This window comes from Cyprinus carpio, chromosome B21 (genome assembly GCF_018340385.1).
Source record: "Cyprinus carpio isolate SPL01 chromosome B21, ASM1834038v1, whole genome shotgun sequence".
Taxonomy (NCBI): Eukaryota; Metazoa; Chordata; class Actinopteri; order Cypriniformes; family Cyprinidae; genus Cyprinus; species Cyprinus carpio.
In genome coordinates this window covers 222864-241050 of record NC_056617.1, presented here as the reverse complement: position 1 = coordinate 241050, position 18187 = coordinate 222864, and the positions used below count along the sequence as shown (strand labels likewise).

Below are 18187 nucleotides of genomic sequence, written 5' to 3'. Positions count from 1 at the left end.
CAATGTCTTTCAAATTTTTGTTGTCATTTAACGTTAATAAAATGTTGTGTTTCCAAATGAAATATAGTGTTTCTAAAGTATAGTATGTAGCACTTGATTATCCTGATTGGACCACAAGAAATTAGTTGAAATAATTTTATTTTCTAATTGTATTGGGTAATTGATGTAAAGATTGATGAAAAAATTGAATTATTATATGTGTATTTATTTATTTATTTATTACATTACATGTGACACAATATACAAAAATTAATATTCAATGACTATTTAAATTCAAAATGCATATGTTGAAATTAAAATTCAGATTTTTATATTTTTTAACATTAATTCTAATTTGTAATATCTTAATATCTTAATAGTACTATCTTAATAATTAATTCAAATTCACTCAAAAATGCTTAAAACTGTAATTATCTATTTCACTCATTATCTCTTGAAAAAGCCAGTTAAGATGCTGTTCATCTCAAAAAGTTGGTCAGTAACTAAACTGATATTAATAATATATATATATATATATATATATATATTACAATAATTTGTCTTTGCTTTCTGTATTTTGAATCTCCTTCTTTCATAGACTGACGAGGAGAAAAGACAAGGTTTGCCGGTTGTCATGCCAGTGTTTGACCGGAATACCTGCAGCATTCCTAAATCCCAGATCTCATTTATCGACTATTTCATCACGGACATGTTTGATGCCTGGGATGGTAAATATACACACACTCACACACGCACTACATAATAGTCAGGGCTGCGCCATTCAAAAATTTGATATCTCAGTATTTATGTTTTGACATTTGCTTTCAGCCTCATAGCAGTGTTATTTTAGTTAGATAATAGATATCTCTATAGATAATAGAGATACTCTTATGGTTTTAATTAATATTTTGAAGTAGTTTTTATTCTCATATTGTCTGCTTTCATTTTGTTTTTAAAAGTTTTAGTAATTTTGTTGTGTATGTTTTTTACTTTTTTTAAATATGTATATATAGTTTTTTTCAGTTTATATTATTTTTTCAGTATTTCAGTTATTTTAATACATCAAGTAAAACTAAATAAGAAATGTATCCTTGGCAACTAGCGGAAATCAATAAAATTGTGTTTTTTTTTTAATATTTCATTGCAATGTTTATTTTATTTCAAATAAAACAAGACTTCCTCACAGGAACACTGAGTAGAAAATGATCCTTCTAAAACAAAATAATGAGGAAGTGTTTTGTATGTGTGTTTGGGAGAGAGACAGAGAGAGAGAGAATACTTTCCCAGGCATCTTTTGACTCCTCTAGTTCTCCTAAAAGAGATGGTCCATTAGCAGCAGTAGATGCTGGACCGGAGGGGTTGAAAACGGGGGTTGTGTTGGATGGTTGCTGAGAGGTTGTGATAATGTTATCCAGAGGTTGAGCTGATTGTGGTGAGCTTTGGAAACTTTAGGTTCTGTGTTTCCCACTGAGCCGAACCCCAGAGAATAAACCTGATTACTGTCAACACACAACAGCCGTGATGTCACGGAAAATTTAAAAATGGTGGAGAGGGGAAGGGGTGAGTGTGTGTGAGTATGTAAGAGAGAGAAAGAATGTGCATCTGTGTGTGTGTGTGTGTGTGTGTGTGTGTGTGTGTGTGTTGTGTTCTATTCATACATTTTTCACCTTTACGAACTCATTTATAACGCATTCCTAAATCATGGTGCTAGCTGCTAGCAATTTGATTTCCGTAGTCTGGGGTCAGGATGCAGTGAAGCAGAATCTCTTGAGCTCTCTGCAGATTTAGTTCCCAAGGTCACAATCAGGTCAGTTTATCATAGAGGAGCTGCTTGTCTGCGTGTGTGTGTGTGTGTGTGTGTGTGTGTGTGTGTCTGTCTGTCTGTCTGTGTGTGTGTCTGTGTGTGTGATAGATTCAGCAGGGGGCACTGAAAACATCCTCAAGAGGATGTACCAGAAATCTGAGAGTGTATGCATGTGTGAACATTCAAGTTGCCATATTTACACTCATGCAAACAACACATACACTCACCCGTCTGCAGTCCGTCTGCCAAACCAGTGCAGCCGAACAGATGGTGAGATGAGAAAGAAAAACATTAGAATTACCAACACTTGCTTACTGTTACATAGATAGATAGATAGATAGATAGATAGATAGATAGATAGATAGATAGATAGATAGATAGATTTTTATTTAAAAAAAATTTAATAAACAGTAAATTTCTATAAAATGTTTATATAATTGTTTTATATTTTTATATTTTATTAGGAAAATATATTATTGTTTCCAAAAATATAAATATCATAAGATATAAATATAAATGGAATATACTCTAAAATAGATTAACTTAGATCAAAATCTAAAAAAAAAAAACACAAAAACCCATAAAATATATAAAAATTAATTTAAGATTTTAGTATTTTTATTAGTATAATTTTATTATCAGGCTATTGACTGTTGATCATGTCCTATAGCTAATTTCTTCTGTCTCTTTCTCTCCCTATTTTAGCCTAATTTTATTTTTTTATTATTATTTTTTTTTACGGTTATCTATTATAGTATTCTATCTAAATAACAATTGTTTATTTCCTAGAGCTAATTTCTCTCTCTCTCTCTTTCTCTCTTTCTCTCTCTCAGCCTTTGCCAGTTTGCCAGGTCTTATGGAGAATTTGGCGGAGAACTACAAATACTGGAAGAACTTGGATGAGATGAAATGTAAAAGCTTACGGCCTCCGCCTTCTCAGTGACTCTCATGACTATCTTACCGTCGAGGTCAAAGGTCAGAGGTTACGCCATGAATGTAGCATCTCTACCCGGCCTCCAAGTTTCCGTCCATTGAACATAGATCAGCAGCCCTGTTTCCCTGACGACGCTCCACCCCTAGCGACAATCGCCCGGTAACAAGGGTAAAACAGACAAACGACAAAACGAATGCACTTTATCAGCAAACAGTCCTCATCCAGCATCTTTTTACTTTCTTCTCTTCTCTTTTAAAATCCATCTGTTCTCCCAGCTGTTTTTAATGATTTCTGGACAGTGATTTTTTTGTAATGTCTGACACAAGAAGACAAAGACTTATCTTAGTCCAGTAGAGGACTGTATATACTATATGTGCTCAGATATGGAACTGAAACATGAATGATCAGAGAGGTCTGTGTCTGTACATGTACACAAATAACATTAACAGACATGTGGAACCACAGATCCAAATGCCAAAAGGGCTTTAATTGGAAGCAGAGTGTCAGTGAGACTGATCTACTTAGGAAACCAAAAAAGGACCCAGTACCGAGCCCTGAGGCATGCCACATTTTCCCCACTATTGATCTGTTAAAATTCAACACATATATTTTGACACAATATTGTTGACAGAAGCAAATGTCAAGTTGCCAAAATGGAAGAAATGAAGACATGTTTGTATTCGGATGATGAAACTGTATTGACCAGCACTGAACGCGATTCAGTGTACGAGAATGTAAAAACTGCGACGGATCAGCCCATTGTGGGCCGTCATTATTCCGGCACTTTCTGTATCAGAACGACTCAAGCCTTTCTCAGACTCCAAGGACTGGTGTGTAATAATCAATAATTTTGATATAAATAGCCAACAATAACAAAGAATATATTTCTCAGAAACACTGTATATCCAGACACATACTGTAATAACGTGAAACTTTATGATGCGTGTGTGAGTGAAAGTGTGTTTGTTACGATGTGCTTAGTGATGAATGTATTTGCATAATTCTTACATTTTACACATGACAGTTAACATTCCTATTTCACACAACAGTCCGTACGGATGCAACATTCCCTAATCTTCTACTGTGTGTAAACCTAAAGTCCAGCACAGCCTCATTATGAGACCACCGACACGGTGACGTTTGCTCATGCTGATAGGTGGGATCGCACATATTTTAAGTGTTACACTATTTTTAAGTATTATTTATTTACAAATGAGCTCGGCTGTATATCGCTGTTAGAATCTTTTACCATAGACACGCATCACCAACGAGCTTCAAACGCTCACCTTTTGTAGCCCAAAAACCAGCGCCAAAGGTGCGTTTATAATCAAACACGATGATGAGTTTTAAACAGATGTTTGGCTAAAGCCGTTTCGACTGGAAAAAAAAAGTAGTTTAGATTTTCTGGAAATCTGTCACACAAGACATTTTTTTAAAAAACCCAAATATTTTTATTAAATGTAACTATTGGTGTCATTTGTTATTTGCGCACCTAATTTTTACCGGGTTACATTTGGACACATAGTTGAATTGCATTGGCTCGCAGACAGGCTTAGTAGGAATTTATTAAATGTTTATATTCTGTCAACATTTGGCCTTTTACCCTTTATGCATTGTCGGAAAGGAGCTCTTGAGAACTTCATCTTCACAGCGAGTGTTCTAGAACACCAGCACGACAATACAGAGAGTTCTAGCATGTTCTGCACGGAGTGTTCTAAATGCGATGACATCATAATGACAAACCGTTCTGGCACGCATCACAAAGGCAGATAATTCCACAATGTCCTTGTAAGATGGCAGCAGTTGTTTTTGTTGTTCTTGGGTTGGCAGTGCATCACAGCGAGTGTTTTAGGTGCTCCAGACAGCATTGTGTGGTTAAAGGTATGCGGTGCACATTCAGCAGCTCGCAGGGTTTAGATTTTTCCTCTTTCCTGTTTTCTCATCATTCCTGATTCTATCTGTTTCCCTCCCTTTTTTCTTTTTTTCTTTTATGTGGTCACAAGGGTAGAACAGTGGTTTGGTAGCCTGTATATCTAATGTATTACATATACAGGCTTCAAAAGTATATGTAATGTATTATATAAAGCATTCTTAATGCATTATAAAATTAGGATCAGTGGGTATCATCTAATATAAAGATTTTAAAAATCATCAGTATTGGTCTAAATCAGACAATATTTGTAGCAAATAATATCATGGATTCTTTTCCTAAATTTAAAAAAAAAAAACATTTTTATATGATATAAATATTCCAGTGCAGGCTTTATGGTTTAACACATGAAACTGGTTTATTAAGGCATTATGCTATTTAAAGGTCTAATTAACTAATCTAATTAAATAAGCACTGTAATGTATTGCAAATATGGCTATGTTTATGCATAAGTACATAAAACTGATTTATTATATGAATGCATTAAGAATTCCTTTATAGTATACTATATATTCATGCTTAATAGAAGTTATACTGGTTCTTTGTGACCCATTTTTGCAATTTATTTGGAGCTCTACAGATATGAACGCTGCAGTACAAATTAGATGCTCTTGTCGCCCTCTAGTGATAAATTTAGAGATCCACACACATTATTGAACTCGATGCTGTCACATAGTTGTTTTACATAACTATGAAATAACAAGTATCAAAGAGCCTGTATTTGTTTGTTTCTTAGGAGATTTTTTTTTTTTTTTTTTTTTTTATAGCAGTATAATCATGTTACCTATTCAGTAATCAAGAAAAGTACAACACACAGCTTTCTGGACACACTTCACTGAATATATATATATATTTTGACCCTGAACCACAAAAACCAGTCTTAAGTTTCAATTTTTCTAAATTAAGATTTATACATTTTCTGAAAGCTGAATAACTAAGCTTTCAATTGATGTATGGTTTTTTTTTATGATTGGACAATATTATGGCTATTTGAAAGTCAGGAATCTGAGGGTGCAAAAAAATCAAAATACTGAGAAAATCGCCTTTAAAGTTGTCCAAATTAAGTTCTTAGCAATACATATTACTAATCAAAAATTAAGTTTTGATATATTTACTGTAGTAAATTTACAAAATATCTTCATGGAACATGATCTTTACTTAATATCCTAATGATTTTTGGCATAAAAGAAAAAGCAATCATTTTGATCCATACAATGTATTTTTGCCTATTGCTACAAATATACCCCAGCGACTTAAGACTGGTTTTGTGGTCCAGGTTCACATACATCAAGTGACATTGATGACTGAAGTAATTTATTTCACAATATTACTTTTTTTTTATTATATTTTTATCAAATAAATGCAGCCTTGCTGAGCATAAGACACTTTAAAAGTATTTGAAAAAATCATAAACGTACATTTTTTCTGAACCATTTAGAAATAGTGTAAACGGAACAGTTTTTAAATTGATTTGATTTATTTTTACGCATATATTGCGTTAAAAAGTTTTAATGACTACTATTATTATAAATATGAAAAATAGTCATAATAAAGAATAAGTAGGTGCGTCCAAACGGTTGACTGGGAGAAAACACAAATGTGCCCTTTGTGGAAAGGATGTGCTCTCATTTAGTTCTCATTTTAGTGGTTCGCTGTACATCACTGCCAGTTTTGACATCCTGTAGAGCAAAATGAAATGAATTTCCATTCTACATTCCAGTCCATCTCACGACTGTATTGACTGAACAAAGGCACAGTAACCTGTAACGATGAACAAACGCCGGTGGAGATTCAACTCCTCTCAGACGAGGCTGGATTTGGTCTGATTCTGGCTTTGGGGCCGACTGATAGAAAGCCATAGAACATTCTAGAACTAATCATGGAAGTGCAGGTCAGAAGATGATGTATCTATTCTCTCTTTTCCTGTCCTCCACCCTGCTCATCCTCTTTCTTCCTGTCTTTCAGTGTTGAAAAAGCTCCTGCATTATCCTGCTTCACAACCAAATATTATATACTGCATATTGCATTCTCACACACAGGGTTTCTATGTCATTTAAAGTACAAAATGTAATCGGGCAAAACCCTTTTTAAGCTCAGATGTTTTGATTATGAATTTATATGGACTTTTAGAGATATTAATATAAATATATAGAGAGAATATTCAGGTTCATGGCTTTATCTCTTATAAAATGCTCCTCGTTCACTTGTCAACACTGATGATGAGATTCATCATAAACCTGATTTGAAGTACAGAGTGACTGTACAATGCCACCATGTGATTGTTTCATTCCAAAGGTCCATTGTAATATTAATATGATGATTAGTAGTTGTTCTGATGCTTGTTGGTTTAGTATGTTGTTGGATGTTTAGTGATGAAGATGAAGATCTGGCTTTGATACGTTTCATCAACAGTATTTGTAGCATGATGTTGATTACCACAGAAAATCATTTTGACTCGTCCCTCTTTTATTTTATTTATTAATTATTTTAAAAAAGTTTTTATTTTAAATAGTTACAGTAGTTTCAGACTTGAAAATCGGAAATGTAAAGCTCATATTTATAATAATTTATAATTATAATATTAAAATAATAATAATATAATTTATAGTATTATTATAGCTGTAAAAATGTGTCACAATTTTTCAGCTGGAACTATTTTTCTAGGTGGATTTAAGCATTACTGATGTTATGCTTGCATTTGATTTCTGGTCTCATATTTTGCTTTCTATTTTTTTTTTAAACAGTAATAAAAAAAAGAGAGACGAATCAGAGTTATTTTTGATTTGAAGTCAATATTTTGCCATAAATGCTGTCGAAAGCCAGAACATTTCATTGGAGATGGTTAGTGTATCTTATAGTTTCACCCATTAGGTTTAATCTTAAATTTCAGCTGCATCTTATTTCAGATTTAAATTGACTTGCTTTTTCCAGTGTAAAGGTAGCAGAATCGCTCAGGCTCATGGGAAGCGCTCATGCTGTATATTATTTGTTATGAAACAACTTTTAAACTACCTAAAGTATTAAAAATCCTTTGTGTAATAATTCAATACTGATCAGCCCATAGTCAAATTTGAACATTTGTGAATCTTTTTGAAGTGTCATCCATCACGCGTCACCCTCATGATCAAAGGGCTCCCTATTAGCATACCATGATGACCTCACAATGACATCATAACCAGGGGCGGGGCTTGAGACACAGCCTGTTCAATTAGCGAGCGTGAACTGAACCGCTGAGTGTAGATTTTGTGCCAATTACTGTATTTTTGAAGTACGGGGAATGAACACTAGCATCATCCCTTGCGCAAATGTATATAAACTATTTTTTATTGAACAAATACATCACTGAAAGAAAAAATGGTCACATGCCATTTAACAGGTTTGTTTCGTCGAAGGATTTTATTTTATTGTATTGTCAGTCGTACAAAACAATAGATTCTATGTTGCATAAAATGTCTGTTTGCTTTGTTTACTTCTGTTTGAATCTGTCTCTGCATCTGCTGTCATTTGGAGACGCCACTCCAACTCTGAAACCATTGTGTTTGTGAGACACACACAAAAAAATAAAGGTTTGCAATAAAGTGGTTTTGATTGAATTTACAGACACATCAAGCTTTAATCAGTTCTGTCAGTTAAAAGAAATACACAAGAATCACACTGATAACACTTCACTATCTTGGTTTCATTTGTTAACATTACTTGAAACATCAACAAAAAGGGAACTATACTTAACATTAATTAAGCAGTTATTACTATATCACTATATGTTATTCATTTAAATTTTTTAAGTTTTAGTAATTTTAGTATATCCAGTTAAACTAAATTAAAATGAGAAATTTTAAATACTTAAATACTTTTTTAAATACATTTCAGTTAACGTTTAATTTTTACAATTATCACTATTTTTAAAGTTAGCGATAATAACCATATACTGTGATCTAACGAACAACTGTATTTATAACAAATGAGACTTTATTGTAAAGTGTTATCATTGCACTTTAAAAAAAATTAAAATAACATAAAAACACATTACAATATCACAATATGTACATCCTTACAGACACTTACTATAAGACACTGATTCCATAAAACCATTCAATTAAAATCACAACATCATAACCATTTTATCATATCGAAACAATATGAAGTTAAAACACTGATGTGACAAAGCTTTGCAGATGGTTAGTAAGGCAAAGAAAGGTGTTCATATTAAAAACACGGCCTGAACCCCGGGTCATGAGAGAGACTTCAAGCTTCAGAGATGATGATGATGGGCAAATCCATTTGAAGATCGGATCACAGTTTCTGGTTTTCCTCGAGTTTCTGGAAGACAGCGAGACTGCGGAGCTGAGACTGTAACTCTCCATCCTTCCAGATGATGAGCAGGTGATCGGTAGAGCAGGTGACCAGACCCTTCTCCTTAAAACTCAGAAACATCTGCAACACAAGACACACTTCTTTACTTACACTGTGTTGACTCAAACTTAAAAATAAAAAAAAAAATGAAAAAGCTGACGTCTGAATAACAAACCAATGCACTAAACCAGCATGTAAAATAAAATAATAATAATAAACTTACACTTCAAATACTGATTTAAAATCTAAACGAAACTAGCTAAACGTAGCTGAAGTGTCTGCATTCTTTTGCGGCCTCGGTAGATTCAAGGCAATGGTTTTATCAGTAGTCATGTGTGGCTCTCTGTGACCTTGGCATTACTGGAGCCAATCTCTAGCAGCGACAGGAACTACAGCATTCTTACACTTTATACACACAACTAATAATAGACGTGTAGGTCATTAGATGATGTCTCTTTCCCCCTCTTTTCCTGTCGCCACCCTCTCATCCCCTCTCTTCCTGTCTTATACAGTTAAAAAAGCTACTGTGGCTCCTGTTTGCAGCCACTGATTTGCCACAACAACAATTTTATTGTGAGAAAAGGGATTAATATAATATTCATTCTTTATATATATATATATATATATATATATATATATATATATATATATATATATAGTAGTCAACATTCTTAGACAAGAACGCATTTAGGCTTTAGGTTTTAGGACAACTTTGATGAAAAATTTTGATTCACTTCAAACGCTGACTACTATATATATATATATATATATATATATAAATACACACATACATACACACACACACACTGAAAGGAGATATTTTTGATGCTTTATAGGACATGAACAGTAAAATACACGCTTTTATGTGTCCTCATAAACGCAGAAGGCCTTAAGTGAAAGCAAACAGCTGAGAAAGAAAGCGTGTAACAGTATATTGGATCCGGGCAGCTCTTAAACTGACAGCAGTCTATTCCCGCTGTGTCATCCATGTTAATCAAACAACATAAGAGAGTTCTCTTAACTTAATCAACCTATTTTAAATATTATTTGAAACAAAAAATAGTGTGATATATATAATTACAGTGAAATAAAATGACTCATATTGTGATATTAGATTTTGGTCATATCCCCTATCCCTTGGTCATATGTATAATAAGTGTAGACACTGTATATGCTTTAAAATAGCAGTTCACCTAACACTAACATTTTGTTCATCATTTATTCACCTTTCTTTCTTTACAGGTTTAAAACTGAAGTAAATGATGACAGAAGTCACATGTCTAAATCACACTGAGATAAGCCATGATAAAACTCCCTGAAGATGACTGAAAAACATGCAATATGACTTAATAAGATAATGCTAATGTGATGGGTATGTGTAAGTTGAGTTGCATGTAGATCGTGGAGTTCTCTGCTTCATCCAGGATCAGTGTCTCTAACAGCACACTGTTCCTACACACTAAATCCAAAGCTTTCATCTAAAACCAGTTCATGAATCTAAGTTGAATCTAAAACATGATTTGATTTCTGAATCATTAATCTAAAAACACTTAATAGCACTAGTTGAAAACATCTGGATCAATGGGTTTATGTCATATGAACCTCATGCCGTACCTGCACAGCCCCAGAGTGACCAATCAGATCGCCGATCAGTTCCAGCGAGCGCAGACCAGGGATTTCTGGCATTTTCTTGGCAGGAGGGCCTGTCTGCTTACCGGACCTGCCAAAAGTGCCAAACATCCCAAAAAACCCTAAAAGAGAAAACAGACACAAAAATAATGCATTAAACTCATGATCATTTAAAATAGAATAATTATTTATTTACACTTTAAATTAAACCAAAATGCATCTGTCAAAATCAAAATGCACCCCCCACACACACACACACGCACACACACATATCCTCTACACAGGATGGCAAAGTAAATGATGATGTGGCAACATCTGGATCAGTTTCAGAAAGAGGACAAGAATGCGGGAAGGAAGGATGTGGGTTGTGATGGAAAGAGGAAAGGGGTGAGAAGAAGGTATTTCAGAGATAAAAGGGATGAATGGATGGATGGAAAGAACAGAGGCTGGAACGAGGTGTTTGTGTCCTGCTCACCTGAGGAGGCGGGTTCAGCGGGCAGGGGGAGGTCCTGTAACTCCCACAGCCTCACACTACCGTCCTCAGAGCACGACATCAGGCGCCTGCAACACAAACAGAGAACACCTGGCTTTACTCCAGAGCTTCACAGGGATGTTTTGGAGGAGTTCTTCTGATGCGTATCATACCCGTCCTCCTGCAGCATGGTGTGTAAGACATTGGAATCATGGGCCATCTTCCTGTACGCCACCACACTCTTCATTAGCACATTAAAAACATACAGACCACTGCCTACAGCCGCCACTATATACTGAGACAGAGATATAACCGTGTAAGGAAAACATGCAAGATAGAATTATCATAGATTATTTTTATGATATACACTAGCAGTCAAAAGTTTGGAACAATTACCATTTTTTCAAGTTTTTGAAAGAAGTCTCTTCTCCTCACCAAGCCTGCATAACAGCACTATTGTGAAATATTATTCAAATATGTTTTGTACTTGAATATATTTTCAAATGTAGTTTATTCCTGTGATGCAAAAGCTGAATTTTTGAGGATTAATTAATGAAGTGAAATTATTTGAAATAAACACGTTTTGTAATATTATACAGTAAATGGCTTTATCATCACTTTTGATCAATGAATGCATCCTTGTTAAATGATTATATTATTATGTATTTATTTATTTACTTACCCCAGACTTTTGAATGGTAGTGTTACGGTTTCTACAAAAATACGAAGGAGCAAAAATGGTTTTCAACATTTATAAAAATACATTTTTTAGCATATTAGAACGATTTCTGAAGGACTGGAGTAATGATGCTGAAAATTCAGCTTTGGATCACAGGAATAAATTACATTTAAAATATACTGAAATAGAAAGTTGTTGTTTCAAATTGTAATAATATTTCACAGTGTTACTCTTTTTACTGAATTTTTTGATTAAATAAAAATGTGGCCTTGGGTGAGCACAAGAGACTTTTTTCAAAAAACATAAAAACTCATAATTTTTGACCATTGTTGTATCATTTAAATAAAACTGATCATTTACAACGGAGGGTCAGTTTCTGACCTCTCCGTCTGAGCTCATGTGTTGAATGGATCTCTCGATCTGTTTCAGTTTGACCTCTGATTGGCTGTCTCCCGCCGGCTCCTCCCACAGAATGTGCTCATATGCCTGGATCGTCCAATCCACTGAATCCCAGATGATGAGCTCACCGATATGAGAGCCGCTCGCAAACAAGCCGTCTGAGATCAACAATAACCAACACTAAACACAACAATACTCAACACAAAACAAAATGATCTCAGGGTGTACGTGAGGACCGACTGTCGTCAAATGTCTCACCGTTGATGCTGATGAGAGAATGGATGGTGTCCTGATGGTCAGCTAGATGACGCATGGCCATAACCACAATGTCTGATCCAGACAGGCTCAGCTTAAATATCACTGAAACATTTCAAATCATTCATTTACCTACAAGCACTCTTATCAAAAAATAGCTTTTATAACATGAAAGGTAACTGAACAGAGCTTTGAAATGAAGATTTTACGAGAACCATGTCAGCTTTTGCTAGTCCAGTAAATGTAATCTTTTCATATTTGTTGAAAATACCATTCTTTTTTTTAAAACATACATTTTATGGGAAAATTATTTTTCAGTTACCGATCTCTTTATCCATGGCAGCTGCAATGAAGTTCTTCGGTAACTCCACCATGGCTGAGATGCCTCAAAATAAAGCAGATGATTTATTAAAATATATTTAAATACACTTCTGTTCAAAAGTATGGGGCCAATAAGCAGTTTTTAGCATAATAATAATAATAATAAATGTTTCTTGTGCAGCCAATCAGCATATTAGAATGTTTTTTGAATGATGTTAATGATGCTAAAAATGTATCTTTGATCACAGGAATATATTACATTTGAAAATATATTCCAATAGAAAACAGTTATTTTAAATTGTAAAAATATTTCACAATATTACTATTTTTACTGTATTTCTGATCAAACAAATGATGCGCAGAAGAGAAAAAAGTAGTTTGATGCTGCAAAAATGACACCCTGTCACACTATAAAACTATTAGCAGCATGTCGTAGAGATGTTCTCTTGTGTTTAGTAGTCTGTTTCTGGTCTTGGACAGATGTTTCTTTGTTGTATGTGCTCTGCATGAACATCATTCATATATTTATTTATCTGTGAGTGTGTGTGTGTGTGTGTGTGTGTGTGTGTGTGTGTGTGTGTGTGTGTGTGTGTGTGTGTGTGTGTGTGTGTGTGTGTGTGTGTTTTGGATCGTGTACCTGCATCGCTGTGATGAACTGTTTTACACTGCAGCTCAAAGTCTCTGTTCCAAACACACAGTTCATTTCCACCCGAGAGCCACACGTCCAAACGAACCAACACCAGCAAACACTGAAAAACAGACACCTCCATCAGCGTACACACACACAGTGAAAGAGGAACAGACCTGTCTACACACACAATCCAAAGCATCTGCAGCACATACTGTACCTTCACTGAGGACTGGAGATCAGATATATTCTGCACTCGGTTTCCTGAATCTGGATCCCATAACTGCTGTAGAATTAAGGACGAGCATTGACACTAAACACACACACACACAAACTTCAGCAGAAGCTTGTGTAAAGGATACACTGAGCGTGCGGTCTGATGATGCGGTAATGAGCGCGGCGTGTGCGTTTCTTCCTCTGATGAAGGAGTATGATGTCATTGCAGTGATCTGCTGTGTGTGACAACGCAGCTCCAACAAACAATCTCCCGTCTGAAACACACACACAAACACACACACACACACACACACATAAATGCTGCTTCTGCATTTATATTGAGTGTTGGGGTCAAACAGTGAATGTAATACAGTTTTATTTCAGGGGACAATTAAAGCAAAAAAAAATGTTTTTAATTTAATTAAGAACATAATACAGTCTGTTTCAAAATCTAAAATAAATGAAATCAAGCAGTATTTAACATTATGATTAATATTTTTTTGTATATATTTTGCGGCACTGCCCCTCCAAAATACCCAATTAAAAAACACACACAAACACAATAACATAAATCTTCACATGTGTATGCAATCAAATACATGTATAAATATATGTATGCATATATATATATATATATATATATATATATATATATATATATATATATACATATATATATATATATATACTTAAAAACAAATATTAGAACACCAAGAAAATGTTTTGAGCTCATATTTTACAAGACAACTGTATATACTTATTCTTATATATTTATAAAATAGCATGACTAAATACACAGAAAATTTGTGTAAATGAATCAAATGATACACAATTAAATCGTATATACATTATAAAACAGAAATGACCACATAAACTACATTTTTGTTTTTCCACATTTATAATTCAGTGTAAATAAAATTCTAAAACATATTGTGTAAATAAAAATGTTATTATATATTTTAATATTTGTCATAAAGAAAATATATATTATTAGTAGTGCTGGGCAAAGATTAATTGTGATTAATCACATCCAAAATAAATGTTTTGTGTACATAATATATCTGTGTACACTGTGCATATTTATTATGAGTATATAAATACACACACGTGCATGTATTTATTTAAGAAAAATGTTATGTTTATATATTTAATATATTTATATATAATATAAATTATATGAATATATACATGTAAATATATTCTAATTATATACCGCATGTGTGTGCATATATATATATATACTATATTAGTCTCATTTAAAAAACATATAAACATAAATAACTAAAAAACTTTTTTTTCTGGATGCAATTAATCGTGATCTTTGTCCAATACTAATTATTAAAAATATGATTATATGTTAATTTTATATATATAAATACCATAATATCACAATAATTACCATCACAGGAGGCTTTTGAGAACTGAGTCACAATGCAAAAACGTCCCTGAATTTATTTCATTTTATTAATAATAAATATAATATTAAAATTATAATGTTAATATTATTTATGCCAAAAGACTATCAACTAGACTATCAACTATATCATTAACATGTAATTAGCATATTCACAAAGTTCTGTTCTGCTCACCTCAACATTCCATATAAGCACCAGGCCGTCGTCACCTGCAGACGCAAACCTGCCAAACACAAAACACACAGATGCCATGATGCTTCACTTACATCAACTAGTTTAATGGTTAAATAAAGGAACCATAAAGCGCAAAATATAACATCGCCTGCACTATGACAGATCTTCTCCTCTGATTGGATTTGAAAAATCACCTTTGACCTCTCGAGCTCAGAAAGGAATGGTCCTCAGGAAGAACAGGAGAATGAAACTATGATAAAGGGATGAGGTACAGGAAGTATGGAAGGGATCGGAGACGAGAAACAGGACTCTGGACTCTAAAAGCAATCAGTGATGTTCTGCACACTGACCTCACCTCAAACTCTCCTCCTGCGCTGAGATCATCAGGAGCAGCCAGCCGTAACACACACACACACACACACTTCCAAAAGCTCTTCTCCATCACTTCTATAAAAACAAGCCCTGCACTGTGTTTGTATATACATGAGCTTTTTAAAGGCCTCCAGCGCAGATGTTTTCATGCAGACGTGGTTAATACAGACAGGCCCAGAGCTGATGGACACTATCAAGTGCACACACACACACACCAAACTCCCTCAAGCTGTGATGATCAAGCTCTTGTCACGCTCTGTAAGTTTGCTTTTGGAGAGGATCTGGCTCGGTCTTAGCTGTCAATCACTGGTCAGAGGCAGGAGAAGAGGATTGCTTACCTTAAGTCATCAATCTGCACCAGAAATCGAACAATGTCAAAGTGTCCTTTCAGCACCTGCATCTCCGTGAAACAGTTTTTGGGCTGTTCCTCCCCAATGAACAGCGCCGCGCTTCTGCCCACGGAGAGAATGTAATAGACAAACGAATCATTGCTTCAATCTAGCTCAGAATGTGCTGAAATGACTGCTGTTTGCTGGACTGCGTCGGCCCGTCTATCTGATACATGTACTGCAACTAGAAGAGAATCTTCTGTTTATTGGTAAATGATGCCAAAACATGGACATACAGGCCATGCCACAAAACTGAAGTTTTTGTGATTTTAAAATGCATGGCTATTACAGACGTTTTTTCTAAACACATCAACAAAAATCGAATTACTTTAAGTTTAAATACTGCAGTGGTTTCTCTTTTTCTTTTTGTCTTGTTTCTAACTCTAAAACCAGCCTAAACAAACTAAAATCATATATATATATATATATATATATATATATATATATATATATATATATATATATATATATATATATATACATGACACAGACAGCAGTTTTATAGAGGGCCCCATAAACACTTGCTTGTGTTTTTTTTTTTTTCGGCTTGTACTCACCTCCACTGTTCCCTGCGCATCCCGACCTCCCAAAATCCACCGCAGCATGTTGGTCTTTTAAAAAACACCTGACTTTACATGTAAACGAATGGATTTTGTGTGCAAATAAATCACGAGACAAATCAGTGTAGCTGCATGTTGCGAAACCGGCTGGCAGAGACGCGCGGTGCGTTCTGTTAATACTCCCGATGTTAAGAGTCTTTATTAAAACACAAAATCAGTCATCTGAATCTCTACAATAAAACATACACATCTGACACACACAAAAACATTATAAAAATATTACACACACACGACGCGTCATGCGTCGCGTCTGATACAATGTATCAGTTCCGCGCCGGTTCTGCTTTAGATCCAAAAACACTTCCGTTAGACCAAATAAACGAGTCAGTTGACCGTCGATGATCGGAAATATATTTATATAAAATAATTCTGAGAGAATTTCCGGCCAATTTCGTCTATGATCTATGACAGCCTCAAATCAGCTGCTCACTACAAACAAACTACGAACTCATGTGACCAGCTACGGAAGCTTCTAGGGGACACACGTGACCCACAGAGTTTCCGAAGTGAAAAATACCAAAGGTCTTCAGTTTATCTTTTATTGCAGGTTGGTCTTATGGAATCTAGATGTACCGTAACCAGCCCCAAATTTAAACAAAATAAGCGTCATATAAAACAAAACTTGATATATGTTTTTTTTTCTTTTCTGTAAGCAAATTTTTTGTTCAGTATTTTTATATTTTAACTGTATTGTTGTTATTGTGATTCATTATATATATAAAACAAAACATTATCTGTGATATTATGAAATATTGTAGATCATTTTTATATTTTTGTTTATATATATATATATATATATATATATATATATATATATATATATATATATATATATAGTTGTTCTCTTAATTATAATATATAACAAATATTTAAAAAAAATATTAATAATAATAATAATAATAAAAAAAAATACTAATAATAAAAAAAATAAAAATAAAAAAAATAAAAATAAACTTTTTTGTAATGCTGGTCATCATGCCACCGCTAGGTGTCAGTATACACCAACTCGAAAACCCTGTTGAGGTGAACATGACTGTAACACTGAAACACTAACGAGGTTATCCACAGCTTTAGGGATTCACTTCAGTATATTCAGTCACTAATGTCTGTGATCTCCTCCCAAATGTATTATTTACACGCATCAAGGCAACAGTATAGTATAAAGGTAACCGTATGTCATGGCATCTACTGAATAATCAAGTAACAGATTGAAGTAATACTTTAAAGCCTTTTCTCTGCATTCTCCCCCAGGTCTTCAAAAGAGTGCGAGTGATGGACTCTGTGTGTGAATGCTGAGTAATTATTTGAGGATTACCATCACCTCACCTTACAGAGATGTGGCCCCTCTCAGAATCCCACAGGGACCCTGTGACCCCCCACACACACACACGTGTTCTCAGATAGAGACGAGTGTGTGAGCTAGTGTGACCTTCATGCTGAGCTCTAGCGTTGATTTCTGATTTAGTGTCAATCCGCTGCGCTTGTCATGCCAGGCGAGGTGCTTTCCACAAGGTAATAGAAAAACTCAAGGGCAGAGAGAGAGAGAGGAGGCGAGCAGGAGATGGAGGGAGATGGAACTATCTGAACAACGTGCAAAGAAACAACAGAACAGTCAGAA

The 18187-nt window shown here is 34.3% G+C and overlaps 2 protein-coding genes across 2 annotated transcripts in view; one reads left to right on the top strand and one right to left on the bottom strand.

Moving 5' to 3' along the window:
- LOC109045606 (high affinity cAMP-specific and IBMX-insensitive 3',5'-cyclic phosphodiesterase 8B-like) overlaps nt 1-4305 on the top strand; it is a 51209-nt gene extending 46904 nt beyond the window's left edge. Inside the window, 2 exon segments of the mRNA XM_042747819.1 lie at nt 578-707; nt 2617-4305. Coding sequence (XP_042603753.1) covers nt 578-707; nt 2617-2726 — 240 coding nt within the window. The 3' untranslated portion in view covers nt 2727-4305.
- A 3719-nt stretch (nt 4306-8024) lies between these two features.
- Nucleotides 8025-16737, bottom strand: LOC109045343 (WD repeat-containing protein 41-like). The gene is made up of 13 exons (XM_042747869.1): nt 16507-16737; nt 15899-16012; nt 15189-15237; nt 13746-13874; nt 13604-13666; nt 13393-13504; nt 12757-12819; nt 12438-12539; nt 12162-12337; nt 11275-11396; nt 11105-11190; nt 10615-10751; nt 8025-9081 (listed from the first exon to the last, which is right to left on the bottom strand). Exons 1-13 carry the CDS (start codon nt 16524-16526, stop codon nt 8941-8943), a joined length of 1314 nt encoding a protein of 437 aa, XP_042603803.1. The 5' UTR covers nt 16527-16737; the 3' UTR covers nt 8025-8940.
- Between the last annotated feature and the right edge of the window lie 1450 nt (nt 16738-18187).